This window comes from Caloenas nicobarica, chromosome 14 (genome assembly GCF_036013445.1).
Source record: "Caloenas nicobarica isolate bCalNic1 chromosome 14, bCalNic1.hap1, whole genome shotgun sequence".
Lineage (NCBI taxonomy): Eukaryota > Metazoa > Chordata > Aves > Columbiformes > Columbidae > Caloenas > Caloenas nicobarica.
Window position 1 is genome coordinate 16,496,957 of NC_088258.1, and position 19,515 is coordinate 16,516,471.

The window sequence follows — 19,515 nt, forward strand, 5'->3', positions numbered from 1 at the left end:
TGACTTTTAAAAGGTATAGAGAAAGCACTGTTGCATAACCTCATAATTAGTGTAATTCAGAATTAAATACAATGCTTATTTAATTCTTACTAAGAAAATAGCACTTCTGTGACAATCTATTTAGTGAACTTTCCTGCAAACTCTGAGCATGTGATGCAAACTGACACCACTCTGCAAGTGAATAGGATGGTAGTGTCTGAGGACAGTTAGTGTTTGGCAAACTCTGTAATAAAACCTTTGCATTAATTTGAATTTACTTCATTTTTGCTTCTTATGAAGCACATATACCTTGGACAAATGTTCTTTTAGTGGTCCAGCGTAAGAACCATTTTGTGTTCAGCACAGATTGGCTGAACTTGTAGCAAAGTGAACGTATTCTCCTTTGCCAGTACTTCTAGATGTAGCCAAGTAAAATACCTCTCTAATAGAAAAAGCAACTAATCGCTTTAATGCTTTATTGCTTTTTTGGTTTGCCTTATAGAATCACAGAATGTTCTGAGTTGGGAGGGACCCCCAGGGATCATGGAGCCCAACTCCTGTCCCTGCACAGGACACCCCACAGGTCACACCGTGTGTCTGAGGATGTTGTCCAGTCTCTTCTTGAACACTGTCAGGTTGGGGCCGGGACACCTCCCTGGGGAGCCTGTTCAGTGTCCAGCACCTCTGGGTGAAGAACCTTTTCCTCATGTCCAGCTGCCCCTCCCCTGGCACATGTTCCTGCCATTCCCTGGGTTCTGTCACTGTCACAGAGAGAAGAGCTCAGCCCTGCCCCTCCTGCTCCCCTGGCTGAAGCTGCAGCCCCATGAGCTCTGCCCTCAGTCTCCTCTGCTCCAGCTGAACAAACCCAGGGACTTCAGCCGCTCCTCATACGGCTTCCCCTCCAAACCTTCACCAACTTCGTAGCCTCTTCTGGACAGTCTCCAGTAGCTTTATCTCCTTTTACCCTGTGTCCCCAGCCCTGCACACAGCGAATGCTCCAGGTGAGGCCGCCTCAGCGCAGAGCAGAGCGGGACAATCCCCTCCCTGCCCGGCTGGCCGTGCTGTGCTGGATGCACCAGGACACGGGTCCCTCTTGGCTCCAGGGACACTGTTGGCTCATGTTCAACTTGACGTCGACCAGAACCCCCAGATCCCTCTCCGCAGAGCTGCTCTCCAGCATCTCGTCCCCCAGTCTGTCTGTACAGCCAGGGCTGCTGTGTCCCAGGTGCAAAATCCAGCACTTGCCCTTGTTGAACTTTGCCCAGTTCTGCAGTTTGTCCAGATCCCTCTGCAGGGCCTTTCTGCCCTCCAGAGTGTTGACAGCTCCTCCCAATTTTGTGTCGTCAGCAAACCTACTTAGTTTTACTTTACTTACTCAGGTCCTGAGTCTAAGTCATTTATAAAGACATTGAAGAGCGCTGGCCCTGAAATGAATCCCTGCAGAACCTGCTAGTGACAGGTCGCCAGCCTGACATGACCCCATTTACTGGAACCCTTGGAGCCCGGCCCGTCAGCCAATTGCTCACCCACTGCGCTGTGTGTTCACCCAGCTGTGTGCTGGACATCTTGGCCAGGAGGAGACTGTGAGAGACAGCATCAAAGGCTTTACTGAAATCCAAAAACGTTACATTGACAGGCTTCCCTTCCTCAACTAGGTGGGTAACCTTGTTGTAGAACAAAATTAAGTTTGACAAGCAAGACTTTCCCCTCGTGAACCTGTGCTGGCTGGGACCAACAACTGTGTTGTCGTTCAGATGTTTTTCAGTAACTCCCAGAACAATCTTGCTGCGCTGTATGAGGGGCAGGGGGAACAAGGCGAGGAAGAAATGTCACAAGTGCAGGAGCGAGAGCTCTGTGGTCTCCCCATTGTGCTGGGGTGGTGACAGCCCCTGGGCGCAGGTGACCCACGCACAGGGCTGTGCAGTGACCAGGACAGCAGCACACGGGGCGGGCGGCACCGGCTTGCGCTGCCCTGGGAGGGACGGGGCGATGGCCACAGAGGAGGGTGTCGCAGGCCGGGCAGAGGCCTGTCTGCTCAGCAGCACCGCAGAGCAGCTGGGCTCACACTGCTCTGACCAGAGCTCCTGTCGCAGAATCCCAGAATGTCAGGGACTGGAAGGGACCTCGAAAGCGCATCCAGTACAATCCCCCCGCCGGAGCAGGAACACCCAGATGAGGTTACACAGGAAGGTGTCCAGGCGGGTTGGAATGTCTGCAGAGAAGGAGACTCCACAACCTCCCTGGGCAGCCTGGGCCAGGCTCTGGCACCCTCACCATGAAGAAGTTTCTTCTCATCTCTAAGTGGAACCTCCTGTGTTCCAGTTTGTACCCATTGCCCCTTGTCCTATCACTGGTTGTCACCCAGAAGAGCCTGGCTCCATCCTCCTGACACTCCCCCTTTCCATATTGATCCCCACGAATGAGGTCACCCCTCAGTCTCCTCTTCTCCAGCTCCAGAGCCCCAGCTCCTCAGCCTTTCCTCACACGGGAGATGCTCCACTCCCTTCAGCATCTTCGTGGCTGCGCTGGACTCTCTCCAGCAGTTCCCTGTCCTGCTGGAACTGAGGGGCCCAGAACTGGACACAATATTCCAGATGGGGTCTCACCAGGGCAGAGTAGAGGGGATGTCCCGTCTCTGAGGCTGCTTCACCTGATGAGCAGGCAGCTCTCGTTTGCAGCAACAGCAGGTTAAGAAACTAAATCGAATCAAAGGGCAGTTGTTCACAGCAAAGAGAAGAGGATTGGGGTTTGTGCTGAGGCAGAAGTTCCGAGGAGGGTGTGTGGGCGGGGGGCAGGCGAGCTCAGGTGAGCTGCCGGGAGCTCTGGGAGCTCTGCTCGTTGCACGGAGCATTGCTGTCCCGTTAGCAAATAACTACAGAAGGCAGGAGTGTTCTCTGCACAGACATGGGTGCTTTGATATGCAGACTATTTTCTGAGACACATTTTTTCTTTTGTCTGGCCACATGTTTTGGTTATATAGTGATGTGGGACACGCACTTTTTTTTCTGTTGAGGCAACTGTGCAAGTGACAAGGATTCATTTACTTGTGCTAGAATGAACATCTGCTGCTGCTTTCCTCTAATAAAGCTCAGAGAAGGATTACTTACCTTCCTTTGGGTTGGCGGTGTAAACTTATATGTTGTTTGAAATAAATAAAAAACATTCTTTCACTTCAAAATAAATGTGCAGAGTAAAAGGAAGTATGATGTTTGACTGGAGGGATCTGCGTTCGAAGCACTGAAAAGTTCAGAAGGGCTTGAGCACTCGTGCACCAAAAAGAAATAAGAGTCAGAAGAATTACAGTTTTTCCAAAGCACATGTTTCCCTGGTATTCCTCATAAGCCTAAATTAGGTACCAGTCGGTACTATATTTAGAAAATTTGCTTGGATTTCATGTGCTCAAATGAATTTTTCCAGAGCAAGCTGCACTCCTCGAAATGCCCCCACACGCCTGCCCGCGGTTGTCTCCTTCCAGCCATGTAACACCTCTTGGCTTTCACCAAGAATTCTCTTTTTCTCTTTGCTAAAACTTGATTCCATGGCCTCAGTCTCTGTTCCTGTAAAATAAAGATACAGTATGAATTCTGAAGGATGCTTTGAAATATATGACTAAATAACCTAAATGGGATTTGGATACTTGGATATTTTGAAGTGTAGCTAAGAAAGTGCAAAAGAACGTTGCTGTTGGATTTTTTTTTTTTTGGCGAACTCTTAGTATATATAGGAGGTGTTCTGGGGCAAGAGAGAAAATACTGTTGTTTTTAATTTTTGAGTATTAGCTTAATAAACTGAGGGATATATGTTCTAGTGCGTGTTGTTGTGGGGTTTGTTTTCATTTTTGTTGTTGGGTTTTTGGTTTTGTTTTTCTAGGATTAGAGATATAAAACTTATGAAAAACCTCTTAATAGCTATATTGCTAAGGCCATAATGGTGGATGGTTTCTGTAATTCCTGTATTGCGATTCTGGGAAAGAATCATTTTATCTAGGTAACCAGCAATACTTCAGGTTCTGGTCCTATATTAGTACTTTACTTTTGATGACTGTAAATACTTAGAGAAATGAAGTTGTCCATACTTATAACTTTAACAGCCTTTTGGAAATGAATTTGTGAACAAGTTAGCATGATCTAATATGCTTTCTCCTCCCCTTTGGATTCCCCATTCTCCTGGCATAAGCATTTATTTAGATAAGTCAACTTTGTATTGTGTGCTATGTATTTTTTTATTATATATGCAATATATTTGAATCAATGTTGTCCTCTTGTTAAACAAAGGAGGAAGAATTATAGTTTCAGAATCATAGAATCATAGAATGGTTTGGGCTGAAGGGCCCTTCCCAGCTCCCCCAGTGCCCCCCCTGCCATGGGCAGGGACATCTGCACCAGCTCAGGTTGCTCAGAGCCCCGTCCAGCCTGGCCTGGGATGTCTCCAGGGATGGTTCATCCACCACCTCTCTGGCCAACCTGGGCCAGGTTCTCACCACCTCAGGGCCAACAGTTCCTTCCTCATGTCCGGCCTGAATCTCCCTCCTTTAGTTTAAAACCGCAACAGGCCCCACTCAAAAGTCTGTCCCCATCTTTCTTATCAGCCCCTTTTAAGCACTGAAAGGCCACAATAAGGTCTCCCTGGAGCTTCTCCTCTCCAGCTGAACCCCCCAACTCTCTCAGCCTGTCCTCCCAGCAGAGCTGGTCCAGCCTCGGATCATTTCTGGGGCTCCTCTGGCCCCTCTCCAGCAGGTCCATGTGTCCTGTGCTGAGGACCCAGAGCTGGCCCAGCACTGCAGGGGGGTCTCACCGAGCGGGGCAGAGGGGCAGGATCCCACCAAACCTGCTGCCCACGCTGTGGGGATGCAGCCCAAGGTATAATCAACCTTCTGGGCTGTGAGCACACGTGGAGGCTCATGTCCATTCTCTCACCCCCGAGCACCACAAGTCCTTCTCCTGGGGGCTGCTCTCCATCCCTCCATCCTCAGCCTGGACCGATACCAGGGTTGCCCAGACCCAGGTGCAGGATCTTGCACTTGGCCTTGTTGAAGCTCATGAGGTTCACATGGACCCATTTCTCGAGCTTGTCCAGGGCCCTCTGGATGGCATCCTGTCCCTCAGGAGTGTCACCTGCACCACTCAGCTTGGTGTTGCCTCCAAACTTGCTGAGGTTGCACTTGATCCCACTGTTTACGTCACTGATGAAGCTATTAATCAGTACTGGTCCCACTATGGACCTCTGAGGGACACCACTTGTTATCAATGTCCATCCAGACATTGCACTATTGACCACCACTCTCTGGGTGTGACCATCCAACCAGTTCCTCATCCACCAAACAGTCCACCCATCAAATCCACAGCTCTGCAATTTAGAGAGCAAGATGTTGTGGGGACCATGTCAAAGCTTTACACAAGTCCAGACAGACGACATCCGTAGCCTTTCCTTTGTCTGCTGAGGTAGTTACTTTATTGTAGAAGTCCACAAGGTTGGTCAGGCAGGACCTGCCCTCCATGTGCCAGAAGTCTGGAGTGATGTGGGAACTTCTTTGGAATAAACAGCATCACGTGAATTACCACAGATTTTCACTGCTGAGTCTCGAGTTTCTTCGTGGTGAAGCATACGTTTGTTTTCTTTAATCTATTTGAAACAAACTCAAAGCAATCATAGATCACGGGCATGACTGCCAGCGCAGCTGGAGTGATAATGCAGCAACCTTATTTTTATTTTGTAGCTGACGCTTTCTTCAAAGCTGCAGTGAGCCTTGTTCCCGAAGTGCCAAGAATGATCAACGTCGACGGGAAGATGCGCCCTTCTGATGCCTTCCTCCTGGAATTCCTTTGTAATTTTTTTTCCACGTTATTAGTTGTTCCGGTAAGTTGTGTGTGGATCAATAGCACATAGGCTATGAGATTGTTTTGGCTTTCCCCTTGCAAAATTTCGAGCGGAGTGGGGCGTGCAGTGCTTGGTTTTCCACAAGCAAGCTGAACTGCTCTGCTCATCATGTAAAATCCCTCAGCCCAGTGCAGAACGGGGAGGCAGAAAGTGGTGTTTTAGCTGGGCACTCATAAAACCTGAGGAGGGGGAAAATATAGAGCTGTAGTTTCTTTTAGTTTCAGTTAGCTTCTTTGTTACAGATTGCCTAATCTTTTGCGTGAAGATAACTAGAAGATGTGTTTTGGCTTAACCTTCCTCTTCTGATGAATATTTCACAAAATACTACCATTCTACACCCTTCCAGTTTTTAACCAATTGTCAAGTTTAAGTAGAGATACACATGTAATTGTCCTTCCAATATTTTCAGCTACAGCTAAAAGATGAGGAAAAAGGTGTAAACTAATCTGGAAGAGCTGAGATAAAACTTATAGAACCAAGGTACTTTGTTGACCGTAGAGAACACAGGCAGGTCTCTGACTTGCCAGATCTCACTGCAGTGAGAACCTGATGCTTGAATATTTTACCTCCCTCTGTTAACAGCTCTGACACTTTCTAAGATTCTTCTTTCCCAGCAAGGGTTGCCTTAGCATCATGGAGTTTTTAAAAAGAAAAATGAAGAAAAACTTTGCACTTTATTAATTTGCTCTTGGCGAAAGTAGGTTGTTCCTCCTCACTAGAAACATTCCGTACGGTTTCCTCCTTCCTTTTTGCTTTGAGTACGTTTGGTGAGGTAGCACACAGGACAGTGCTGCCCGAATCCCCATCAGCAGAGCAGCGTGTGCTCCCTGTCCCATGGAAGGGGCTCCGGTGGCGCGGTGCTCGAAGAGACGGGCTGGTGGCCGCTGTGACCGGTCATTGCTGTTCAGTGATGGCACAAGTGAAACTTTGCAGGAAGCTACGTCAGAGCTGGACGCTCCTCAGAGAAATGACTTGTGTCGGTAACAGGTGATTGAAGGAGGGAGGTCCAACCTCTCAAATTCAGTCATGAAGAAGAACTTGCAATTAAATAAGCAGGATTCAGAAATTAGCTTCCACAATTTTTTTCTCCTATTTACTTTACAGGATGCATGATCAGAAGGGAATGTCCCCAGTGGGCTGTGGTTTGTCCTCCATGTGTTGGTATCATTGCACAAACTGCTAGCTTGAAAAAACTCATAGCTTGTGTAAAGCAGATGTTTTTTATAATTATATTCCTTTCATATTAAAAGATTGCTCATTATCTGTACTTTTACTTCCCATGTAGGTGTTCTTCTGAAACTCATATGAGTAATATACTTGTTTCTATAGCTTACTGACATTATTTTAATTAAAAAAATCCTACCCAGTATGTTCAATTTTAGCGGCTTAGCTGTTAAGCTGACAATTAATTTTGTACTACTCTCCTGTGACTAGAAAACAAAGCATTTCAAAGTTTGTCTGTAGAAGCTGCCTAGATCGAGTTTATGATTGTGGGTCAAATGGGCATTTTAGAAGGAAACTGGAACACATTTTTAGAAGGATTTGCAGGAAGCACACTTCAGAAAAGTAGCTGTCAGCTTAACTATATTGTAGTCTTTGCTTTTACCGAGCTAATATTGTGACTCTAAACCCCCGAAGGACTGAAAACAACCCCATTTTTGTTTTCGGGTTGTTGTGTTGTTGGTTTTGACTTCTCTCCTTTCTTTTCTGTAGGACCATCCAGAACAAGGAGTGTTGTTTCTTGTGCGAGGATTACTAAATGTGATCCAGGATTATACTTGGGAGGATAACAGCGACGACAAAGTCAGGATTTATACTAATGTTTTGCATCTGCTGTCTGCAGTGACTCAGGAAGCATATATCTACCACGTAGATAAAGGTAACGCAGAAGGGAGCTCTGGCTCCTTGCTGCCACCAGACCATTTGTAGGATTGTCACTGGCCCTGGTTGATGAAGATCGGTGGTAGACAATCTTACAGAATGGATTCTTTTCCTGTGCAGGTCCAGACATTGTAACTTAAAATAATCACAGCAGGCGGCTGCCAAACAGTTGTGCTGTCCGTTCTTTAAAGTGAAGCTGCACAGAGTGGTTCATTTAGTTTGTTCCTGGTGGTGGTGATGCAAATATGTAGAACTGTGCACTTTTCAAGTAAATGTTAGAACTTGATTTGTATGGAGGGTTTTCTTATAGGGTAAAGTGTGAACTTGATTTATACTTATTCTTGGTGTTACATTTATGAACAACTCCAGTTTCGGAATGCGATGCCTAGTCTTCGTTATTTACACCGATGTATTTGCTTTGGGAAACTGTGGGGTTAACTTACAAACATCTTGCGAATAGTTAGAAGAAAGATTTTGCATTTTATAAAATGGTTGTAGTCTTTTTGTAATAATATTTTGATTGGTCTAAAATTTGAGTGTTTGCCTTCTGATCGATGAGAAGTGACTAAATTAAGGTAGAGTATTAACTGAATCTTTTGAAGCATACTGGCAAGATGGGTTGGTCTGAGAGGCCAAGCTGGTTTGGCTTTTTCTTGGCACAGGGTTTTCAGGCTGGAATATATTCCACAGTTCTTCTGGTGAATAGTCTGTCAGAGTTACCAGCCATTACAGGAGTATCTCTTGCAGTTAGCAGCACAGAAAATGGTTGTCAGTTGAACAACTACTCTATAGTAAATCTGCTGTTCAAATCCTGGAAGGAAACCTGGCTTAGCTGCATTTTCTTTCATTCCATTTATTTATGACCAAAAATAACTGCATAATCCCAAAATGAGAAATTTAAATTAATTACATTTCAATGGAGAGGAGCGTGGAAATACAAATTAGGAATTTTTCACCTGTAGTTGGATGATGGTTTTTTTTTTTTCTAGGTGACCATGTACCTTAGCTTCTTAAAATGGAGTTTACTTGAGAATAGAGGATCACCTTCTATCTTATGTACTCTCTGATTTACCCGGAATACATTAAAGCTTACAAATTTCTTGTAACTTCTTATTAAAATATTATAAATAAATGAGGCCAAAACACATGTTTAAAATCGCAATTATATAAGCTCTGGAACCTTCAAGAGTGCTCTCCCCCCAAAAAATCCTTCAAGGGCTTTGAAATTGAAAATACACTTTCTGAATTTCTCTCTGTGACTTTGAGGTAGTCAAGGTTTTATTTTAGGAGAACAAAATGCAGTTTCCTTTGAAAGTCTTGTTGTATTCCCTAAGTACAACACAAACTGTTTCCCCAGTCCTGCCGTTGAAGGTGATGGCTGTACTGTTCTAACCCGATGTGAGCAGGGAGTCTGTGTGCAAAAAGGGAAAATTGACACTGTATGTTGCTTCGCATTTAAGTCTAGCATGTGTTTTTGAACCAGGCATACAGGACTGGCTTTAAGCTACAAGACTCTTTTCAGTGTTTTGTTCTAAAATCAAGTAGGCAACCAAGCGGTAGGCACCTCACCAAGATTGTTCTCTTTGTGTCTCATGGAGGAGGGTCATTTTATAACTTCCAAACCTGGACTTCTATAAATAGCTGGTGTTTTCAGTAGCAAACAAATGCTCAGCTCTTCAGCCAGAGCTAAGCCTGAATTCCTCTCTGCAGTTGATTCCAATGATGCCCTGTACGGTGGAGACTCCAAGTTCCTGGCTGAAGTTAATAAACTGTGTGAAACGGTGATAGCGCAGATCCTGGATCATCTGAAAACCCTTGGAAAAGAGGAGGTATGTTCTTTCCCAGCTTGATTCAATACAAACCCCAAATTACTTCGGAGTTGAATAAACGGACCACCTTCCTGACCAGGCACTGGCCTTTTAGAAAGCTCCAGGAACCTTGCAATGAGAGGAAATTAGGTATTAATAATGGTACTTGTTAAAGAAGTGAGTCAATCGCATAGTCAGGCTTGTGGTGGGAAGGCCTAATGATGTGAGAGAGATCGTGTAGCAGTGGTAGTCCACTTTTAAGATGCAGGCTGAAGTTCTTCCTTAGCCGTACGCCGTACGTCCCACTCTGTGGGATCAGCTTTGGCAACGCAGCCAAGGACGCGACACTGCTGCAGGACAGAGTGAGGGTCGTGTTAGCTTTAAATTCACTGGCTTGGCTCCTAGTGGAGTCCGGTTGTGGAAGTACGATGCTCAGCGTGGGATAACCTTTTTGTCTGCCTCTAGTGAGCTCCACGATGCTGGTATTGCAATTGCTGCTAAGCTAGAAAACTGGAGACAGTGCCACAGTCCCTCCTTTGCAGTGTAGTTATGCCTGAAGTCTTGTCTGTCCTTCCTGAGGTTTCCTCCTGGCTGTCACCTTTCTCTCTTTGTAAATAAACTGTATTTTCTTGCCAGCGAAGTTAACAGTAGCCTGAAATGTCCAGTTCTGTAATGGGCAAAATGAGAATTCACAGTCTGTTACTGGGTAAAATACAGTGGAAACCACCTTTAATTGGTAAAAGTTTTGCATCCCAGATGCTGGGATGAAATGAGGAGAGCGGGGCAGAGGGAGGGAAAAGGTGTTTTGGCTTTACCTTGTTTTTACGACGGGGTTATATTGTTCAATATAAAATAAACTCCAGGCAGCTTATTGGGTTCCTTGATTGGAGTTCAGAGGCTCTGAGAGATCACATTTAGCTTAATGGATGGTACAGGAAAGGCAAGTGAGTGAAGTTTTTGGTACTACTGAAATAATAAGAACTTAGTGTTCTGCTGATGTATCCGTTTCTGAGCTTGAACCCCCTCCTGAGCTGCTGTGTCACGGCACAAATCTTGGGGCTCGTAGGCTGACACGGGAGGGCAGGGGATGATTCATTCGATGGAATTTTTTAGGTAGCTTGTTTGCACAGTAGCCTGTAGCGTTTGCCAATGGAGAACGTGTTAAGCGATACCTCTTTGGAGGACGCTATGCTCAGTTTAGGCTTTTTTCTCTTTTCCTGTCCTGTTTATCCTTCCTTGAGCAATTGTGTAAATGAATAAATCCTTTGTTCAAATGCCTCTGCATCGTTGCACACATCACCACATTGAACAGCAGTTCTTTTTCAGAACAATAATAGCAGAAAACAACCATTCTTGCACAGCTAAGACTGTCCAGTGGGTATTGGAAGGGGATTTTCAACAGAGTTATCAGGACCGTGAGTTGTATATTGAGGATTTTTTGTTATCGGACTGCTATATGGAATATGTGAGTGGGAATGTTTGTAGGGCTTGAAATCTGTGGCTTCTGAAAGGATTTTTTTCTGCTTTCAAGTTTATACTTTGAGTAATGAGATCCTGTGTTATTTCACCAAAGCAGTTGTTGCACAGAAAACTGGATTTAAAGCTAAGCAGCATGGATATAGGACCTTGCCCAGCCTTTGCCTCTGCGGCCCTGGAATAAATCAATCCTTATTTACAAAGCGGGGACCATTTATTTTGCTTTGTTGAGTAAACATCCTTGAGACTTAGATAAAAATTGTTTTGTAAGAATGAATAGTTTTTTGAGGAAGCTGCTGTTGCTGAGGGAAGAGGTGACAAGAATATTGTCAAAGGGACCTCCATTTGTGCTGAAGTAGAACCAACAATAAAATCACTGTGGTATTTGGGTTGCTTCTGTGTTGGTGACCTTTGATTATTCATCTGCTTGGCTGCTCATTTAAATGAACAAGCCTCTGATGATGCTGGGTTTTTATTGGTTCATTTCCTTTAAAAGCTATAAAGGCAAATAAATTTTTCTCACAATAAAATGCTTTCACCAAAATGGCAATTTGGAAGAGAACAACGCGCCTTATGTTAACGCAGCGTGGTCTTTTTGCAACATTAGAGAACGCTTCATTTGTGCGACGGTGTTTGGACGGAGATTTTCAGTTCTGGGCAGTTCTGTAAAGTTCGAGCGAGTGGGTACCAGTGAATCCTCTCGGCCTGGGGATGGCTGCGAGGCTGAGCTTGTGCTCCGGGTTCCTTAGAAATCTAAATGCCTCTTGCTGCTCCCTGGCCCGTGTCCAGATGGAGTATGTTTGATTCAAACCCCAGACAATAGTAAGAGCATGTTGTGTCCGTACCGCGGCAGCCTGCCCGCGTACCGTGCGAGAGATACCGGGCTGCGTACAGTCAGTATCCAGAGTGGAGCAGTAGAAAGCAACTCCTGCGTACGCTCTGGAGGCTTCTCCTTTAAGCACAACTGATTTTTACTTTTATATAAATTTATCAAAGCTTCGGTTGATTTCACATGTGTTTAAATACCGAACTACGAGCAGAGCTGGATGTAGTTCTCTGTGTGGGGGCGTGTTTTAAATTGAGATTACTTGTCCTGAAGGATTTTGTGTCATTGGCCGAGGTTTTCTAAAGGTGGTTAAACATTTCTCTCCTCCTGGGGAATCCACCTGCCGCAGTTTCCAGCAGGTGTTGAGGGACGGAGGGGCCTGTTCTGGGTGCTGATGCTGGTGGGTGCAGATCAACTCGCTGCTTTGTGGCCGGGAGTCCGAACTCCCAGATGAATCCTTTTCTTACACCTTGGTCTCTGGCGTGCTGGCGGGGTTTAAAGACTAGAAATAGTTTGAGTGGGAACGTTGTTTTCTGCGTGTTTGTAAATTACTTGGTAAATGGTGGAAACCAAAAAGAAATTAGGATTGTACTAATGGCCTATGGCAGGATTACTGAGTGTGACTTTGGAAAGTACGGTCTGGTCTGCCATGAACCGCATGTTCCACATGGAGCACGTCTTTCCTGGATTAATTTTAGAGGGAAGTCAAAGTGATGTGAGCAGCACTATGAATAGTGAAAGCTTTAAAAATTGATTAAGGACTCTGAAATAGGGATGAACCAGGTGCCAGGACAGAACTGGGAGTAAAATGTGTCAGGCGGCCGTAACTGAGAGGTGAGTTAGTGCGGGCTGAGCCAGCCATGGGGCGCTCCAGAGGGAGGTTCGGGGCTGTTCTTGCAAGGATTGTATAAAAAAAAAACCCAAAAAAGGCACTTGTGAGCATCTCAGCATGCTAGAGGAGTGGTAAAATAGGGCAGCTGCGTCCGCTTGGGTGGTGTATGAGCTCCCAGCTGCAGCTTGGTTCTTCGTGTTTTCTCAAATCATTATTTCCTTTTATGATAAATGAAGTTCTCTCAGCTGCTGGTGGTGCTGGGTGCTTAATTTAGGACAGCTGTGTAATGAGGGAGCTGAGAACCTGGTCTGTCCCATGCAGCTCGTGATCTTTTCCAGTGAACTGACGGATGATAAAAGGTTCCCAAAGGGTGAAAGCTTTTAAGGAAAGGCAAGGCTGCCTGTCACAGCTTTCTGTAGGAATATCTAGAGGTGGTTCCATCCCTGGGATCCAGCAGCATTACAGTAGTGTTGGAATTAATTTGGGGCTAAATGGTTGGGGTAATACCAGCAAACAGGTGCTGTATCAGCGTGGAGACTTGGCCTAGACCGGTGTGTTTAGTACCCTGGAGGAGCGTGACAGCCCTTGCCGAGCTCTGTGCTGCCACAGCTGGGCTGTTAACATGGGTCAGAGCCAGTTATTATATAATTATATATTTATATGTTATATAATTATATCATTATTATAATTATATTATATTTTAAAGCGACACATGGAGCAGCAGCAGGCTGGACACACGTTCGGAAGAACCATGTATCTAAACGCACAGATAGCTCAAGGTATCGCTGTGATGTACATGTCTGGCAAAAGTCACTGAAAGACAGGAATGAATATTTGAATTGCTAGCCAGAATTTTGTGAAATACACAGTTACATGGTCCATTATGTGCGAGATCCTGGGTTTTTTCCTGTTATACTAGATGACCTTTGGACGTTGCTCTGCACTTCAGTGGAGGGGCTGGGACACAAGGGGGTCACATTCTGGGATGACGCCGTTTGTTCTTTGTTTTATTGTCATCAGCATTGCTCCCAAGATTATGGGAAACGTGCTGCCTAGAAGGCTGGCGGTTGGGTTTGGCGCAGGCATGGCTGGTCCCATGGTGTACGTGGATGCCAAAGAGCTGATCTGTTGCCTTGTGCTGCCTGGTGAGCCGTCCGCGAGCCCGAGTGCCACCGCGGTTCGGTACCATGTTTCACAAATGTTCCTGTTCCTCAACATGTGAAGCCTGGTCTTGGCTCTTGGTCATTTTCAGACATGGTGGGATTTACTGCATTCCTGAACCTGCCTCTCTCTCCCGTTTGCATTGTGGCACTGATGACGAGATGCCCAAATCCTGTCTGCTGTACCTCCCCCGACACAACAAGAGTTAGCGTGCGTTCTTAGCTTTTTTATGTGTTTCTAGATCCTTCTTGAAGTATCATCCTTTTTGAAGTACCTATGTTTCAAATCAGTCAAAATGTCATCTTTAAGAATAGATTTTGTATTTGCATTGATACTGCCTGGAAAACTTCACTAGTTGATATTCAGACTGGAGTCCTGCTGCTTTGGCATCCAGCCCCGTAGTTTAACTGGCCTACATCATGTGAGGAAACATCCAAGGAATTCCCAGGAACCTCTTTAAAGTTTGTGTTCAGCAAAAGACACACAGGGATTAGATGGTCAATGGGAAAAAAAAATAGGTAATATAGATGATTTAGTTAATCCAGGATACATGGTGATGTGGCAGGATGTCTTGTGAATAATGTGGTAAAACCTGGACTAGCTGGCTGTTCCCTATGTCTGTTTTTTCCCTGAAGGGTGTTATTCCTGCAAGAGAAATACTACAGTGACATTTCAGCAAAACTTTTGGGTTTTGAGTTGTATTTCTGCTCTTTGTGTCCATACTACTGGACTAGACTGATCACTTGTGTTTCTCCATCGGGCAGGGAGTACGGTTCAGCCATCCCAAATGATGGTTGTAGTTTTAGCCTATAAAGAGCTTTTGGAGCTGTTGGGATGGAAATTGCTAACATAGGTGACTGTTAGAGGGAGAGCTGTCTTCTGCGCGGCTTCGTGTCATTAATTTAGTGCTTAGGGAACTTCTCGTGGGGCCTTGGGCAGCTTTGGGCATCACGTGCACGTGTGTGTGTGTGCGCACGCGCAGTTTCTGACGTGTCACGTTTGTTCTGCGTGTACAAATATACCGTGTGGGTCACGTACACACCATAGTGGTCCGATGTTTTAGTTTGGGGCATGCTTTTCTTTTCTAGTTAGCCAGCTCTTTAGTGGTATGGCTTTCTCCTTTTCCATATGTACCTGGAGGCTGATAGCTCGGTGTGTGCCATTTCTTTGATTAATAGCATCGGAGCTCTCTTCTGCTGGCGGTGAGCAGGGAAATGAATTTACTTTCAGTCCCCCAGGGCAAGGGCAGAGGCCGCGTGGCCACAGCAGTGCCACAGGGAGCGCACAGGTCGCTGCTCCCCTCCTGCCTCGGCCTTCCCCCGACTTGCTCTCCCAATGCCGCGTGTTAGCGCGTACCGAACCGAGGAGTTCATTCACTGCGGGGCTCAGCTGTCCGCCCTGCGCCGGGGTTTCTGTGCAAGGTGGAGCCGTGCTCTGATCAGCGGTCTGGGCAAGAAAAACAAGGGACAGCTGCAGCAAAGCAGCATAAACAAATACTGCGTCTCAGATGCATCCGATAATAATTCGTCCTTTTAGAACTTGTTCTGTAAGGAACAGGCCGAATCTGCAGTAGTATTTTAATTACTTGTTTTCCACTCATAGAATCATTTGGTTGGAAGTGACCTTCAAGATCATCAAGTCCAACCACAACCTACCCCTGGCACTGCCCCATGTCCCTGAGAACCTCATCTCCATCTGTCCAACCCCTCCAGGGATGGTGACTCCAGCACTGCCCTGGGCAGCCTGTTCCAATGCCCCACAGCCCTTTGGGGAAGAAATTGTTCCCCAGATCCAACCTCAACCTCCCCTGGCGCAACTTGAGGCCGTTTCCTCTGGTCCTGGCGCTTGTTCCTGGGGAGCAGAGCCCGACCCCCCTGGCTCCAAGCTCCTTTCAGGCAGTTCAGAGATCAGAAGGTCTCCCCTCAGCTCCTGTTCTCCAGGCTGAACCCTCCAGCGTTCAGGGAAAGTAGCTGCAAATATGGTCAAATATGTTGGTATCACCAATGTTTCAGTGAAAGAACAGCAGGGAAAAACTGTCTTTGGTTAAAGAAAGTAGAACAGACTGCTGGAAAAAGCCTGCAGCTGCATTCATCTAGACTGATGATCATAGTCTCTCTAAAAAAATATAGAATATAGAATATATAGCCATGGTGATGTGTGTGTGCGGGGGGCGATTTCTATGCAATTGTAGGGAGCCTTGAGTTAAAAATGCGTCAGAGCTCCCTACTGTGCTGTGCTGGAGCCGTGTGAGATCTGGGACCCGTGTCATCGTTTTATTTACAGCAACCCAGGTTGATTCAGGACTAGCGCTACTTGTTGCATTTTGAATGGAACATGAAAACCATGCCTGTATTCTTGTGTCTGTAATTGTTGCTGTGTATTACACGATGAGTATTTGCCCTCCGCTCTTTTAAGAGTTCAGAGAATCCGGCAAGGTTACGCTGGATATTTTGGGATGACTATATGGTAATATGGGGATTTTTTTTTTCATTGTAGACCCTAAAGCGACAAAGCCAGCTGGCGCTCTATTTCTTTAACACTATTCTAGCTCATGGGGACCTGCGAAACAACAAACTAAACCAGCTTTCGGTCAATCTCTGGAATCTTGCTCAGAAACACGGCTTTGCTGACACCAAGACTATGGTAAGGAAAACAGATAACGCAGAGAAATTTTAGTTCTTAAGATATTTTTGAGCTCCTCATTTGGGAAGAGGTAACATTTTATTGATCTGAATAAACCTAATCTCTTTACAAGTTACTCTCTTAAGGAAAAAAAAAAAGCTTAACCCCCCCCAATTTTTAAATGGTTCGTAATGAATAGGCAGCTTCTCTTATTTCAAGTGGTTTGTATCTTTCTAGCACACTAGCATATTTCGCACATTAAGGAACTTGGAAATATTGGGTGCTATAACTTTTTTTCAGTACAGAAAACTATCTTTAAGATAAATACAGCATTTTTATTTAGTGGAGGAATTGCACAGTGTGAGCTGGGAAAGTGGGCACGCCAGAGCCTTCGAGAAAGATACACAAGCTTGGAGCGAGAGATGCGAGTGCTTGCTTAAAACACTATGAAATGAGAAAAGACAAAGGCACTAAAAATCTCAAAACATCTTTCTTTTTGTACCCAGGTGAAAACGCTGGAGTACATCAAGAGGCGAAGCAAACAGCCCGAAATGAGTCACTTCACAGACTTGGCCCTTCGGCTTCCCCTGCAGTCCCGGACCTGACGGGCGCTTCGCCGAGGACTCACCCACACAGGAGAGATCTTGACTGCAGGAGTTCAGTGTATTTTGATTTTGTGGTGGGTTTACTTGGACACAGGTAAAACTGTTCTGAGTGCAGTAACTTAACCCGAATTTCTCTTTCCAGTTTTCCCACTACGTTATTCCTATTTCAAATGCTGATTTAGATTCAGTAAAGGGTATTTTGAACCTCTGTGGTTGCAAAAGCCTCTCAAAATCTCATCATTTTAGCAACAAAGGTGGAAAATGAGCTGCAGGATCAATTCACAGCCTCCAAACTTCATCCCACTTGCAGTATTGTCTTTCCCCTGTGTAGAAAGCAGCATTTCGATATCATAATCCTACTAAGTTGTCTTCTGCTTTGGGACGCTGCCGACACTTGTTCGGTCAGTTCCAGTAACAGAGAAAAATGGCCAAAGGTGTCACTGCTCTGATTTCTACAACACATTTTGACAGACATGTTCATGCTTTCATTTCAGTTCAGCAGCGTTTCATAAAATGGAATATTAAAGTGCTGTCTGCAAAGGAAAATAGAAATGTATGCAAAGTTCAGTGTCACTGAATAAAACAATATGCAGTTCATCTGTTTGTTCTGGGGGTTTCTTTGCATATACAAATTTATCACCTTACCCTGTGGAACTTAGTTCCATGTGCTGCTCTTACAGCTAATAAATCTCACTCTCGCTACTTCTGTCCCACGTAAGGAACCATGTTGAGACCTTGCATCTATTGGTGGTTTTGCTTAGTGGTTTTTCATTTTAATGAGCTAAATCCTTATATGGATACAAGATATATTTTTGCACAAAAATGCTGTCTTTTGTTAAGGCTAAACAAGTAATCAGTTTTGCTAGAATCATGTATTTAAGGAGTTAGCAAGCTGATAATAAATACCACTCAAATTATTAAACCATTCTTGTTGCATGTTTTTAATCTCCTTGGTGGTTATTGAAGCAGGGTACATCTAAAATCTGTATTTTGTGTTAAGGTTGTCAAGAACCTTTGGTCCTGGTACAGACTATATTCGTAAGCTGAGTAAAATTGCAGGAATACAAGATAATTATGAAATGGTATTGACTTGCTACTGAACCTTTCCAACCTTTAGTTGTAGCTATTTTAATTATACAGGTTCTGCAAGATGGAAGCTCTCAGGGCCGTGTACAACTGTCCCGGGCCCTGTGCACACACCAGTGTTTGCCTGTGGTCTCTTGAGCACAGTATAACTTTGGTTTCTTTATTGATGCCAGACTGCCATGAGAAAATGCTTTCAAATGTTTTACTGCTTTTTATTAGTGCAAAAATAGCTCAGTGACAGGCAGAAAGCTGTACTTCATTATCAGGAGCAAACTCTCAACATGAAGCTTAGAAGTTAATTGCCAAAAAACCTGCTTTGGGCTTATTTCCATGTTAGAGCAAAACAAATTGTAGTTAAAGCACTCTACTTATCATAGATCTCCTCTTTCTTCCGTATTTAGCAAATACACAGGCCAGCTCAAATTTGACTGCTTGACAAAAGTTGACGCTTTTTTCCCCAGGTATGTGCCTTGTTTTTCAAACTACGACATTTTTACGTGCACAGTACTGTCAGGAGTCAGGTGCCAGCCCATCCACAGAGCTCCAGCTCACTGGTGCACGCCACACAATTCTAGATGGGAAAAAGAGTTGTTATCCAGGCAAGGCTGGGGCTGATGTCACCGTCCTTGTCAGTCCCGGCTTCTCCTGCACCTGCTGCCCCTCTCCTCCTAAAGAAGGTCACTAGCTGACATTTTCCTACCTGTTCTTTTATTTTAGTCCTTTTTTTTTTTTTTTTTGCCAGGCAAATAGATGAGGGCCTGAATTCAGCCTGTGTCTTAAATGAGAAAACAGAACCTCCACTACCCAAATGTAAGCAAAGCAACGGCTGAAGCCTGGAAGGGCGGCTGCAGCCAGTGGCTGAGCTCAGAGCGCTGGTGCAAAACAGACTCACCCTGAGGAGTGGTGGCTTTAAATGACACTTCAAAGGAGATGGTTTCCCCAAAGACAAGTTCAGCCCAGCTCAGGCAGTGGATTAATGGCAAACCCCTCAGCCGGAGCTGCTGCATCATCTTCGCTCCCCCTCAGGAGCTGCCTAAAACACGTTGGACCCAACTATTGTTTTGTCCAGTGTATTTTCGGCTGGAGGCAGCTGCTTTCAGGTGGAACGATGCACTGGAAGAGTCTATTGTGGAAAGTGAGCTTGCCTTAAAAGAGCAAGAAATTTAGTAGACCAGTTGGCATGAAGATGATTGGCCACGAAGATGATGGAGTGGAACATCTCCCGTGTGAGGAAAGGCTGAGGGAGCTGGGGCTCTGGAGCTGGAGAAGAGGAGACTGAGGGGTGACCTCATTCACGGGGATCAATATGGAAAGGGGGAGTGTCAGGAGGATGGAGCCAGGCTCTTCTGGGTGACAACCATG

The 19,515-nt window shown here is 45.3% G+C and overlaps 1 protein-coding gene across 1 annotated transcript in view; it reads left to right on the forward strand.

Annotated features, from left to right (window-relative positions):
• Nucleotides 1-17,989, forward strand: part of VPS35L (VPS35 endosomal protein sorting factor like) — a 59,491-nt gene extending 41,502 nt beyond the window's left edge. Inside the window, exons 27-31 of the mRNA XM_065644586.1 lie at nucleotides 5,696-5,835; nucleotides 7,570-7,735; nucleotides 9,448-9,566; nucleotides 16,337-16,483; nucleotides 16,969-17,989. Coding sequence (XP_065500658.1) covers nucleotides 5,696-5,835; nucleotides 7,570-7,735; nucleotides 9,448-9,566; nucleotides 16,337-16,483; nucleotides 16,969-17,067 — 671 coding nt within the window. The 3' untranslated portion in view covers nucleotides 17,068-17,989. The remainder of the gene's footprint in view (nucleotides 1-5,695; nucleotides 5,836-7,569; nucleotides 7,736-9,447; nucleotides 9,567-16,336; nucleotides 16,484-16,968) is intronic.
• The last annotated feature ends 1,526 nt before the right edge of the window (nucleotides 17,990-19,515 follow it).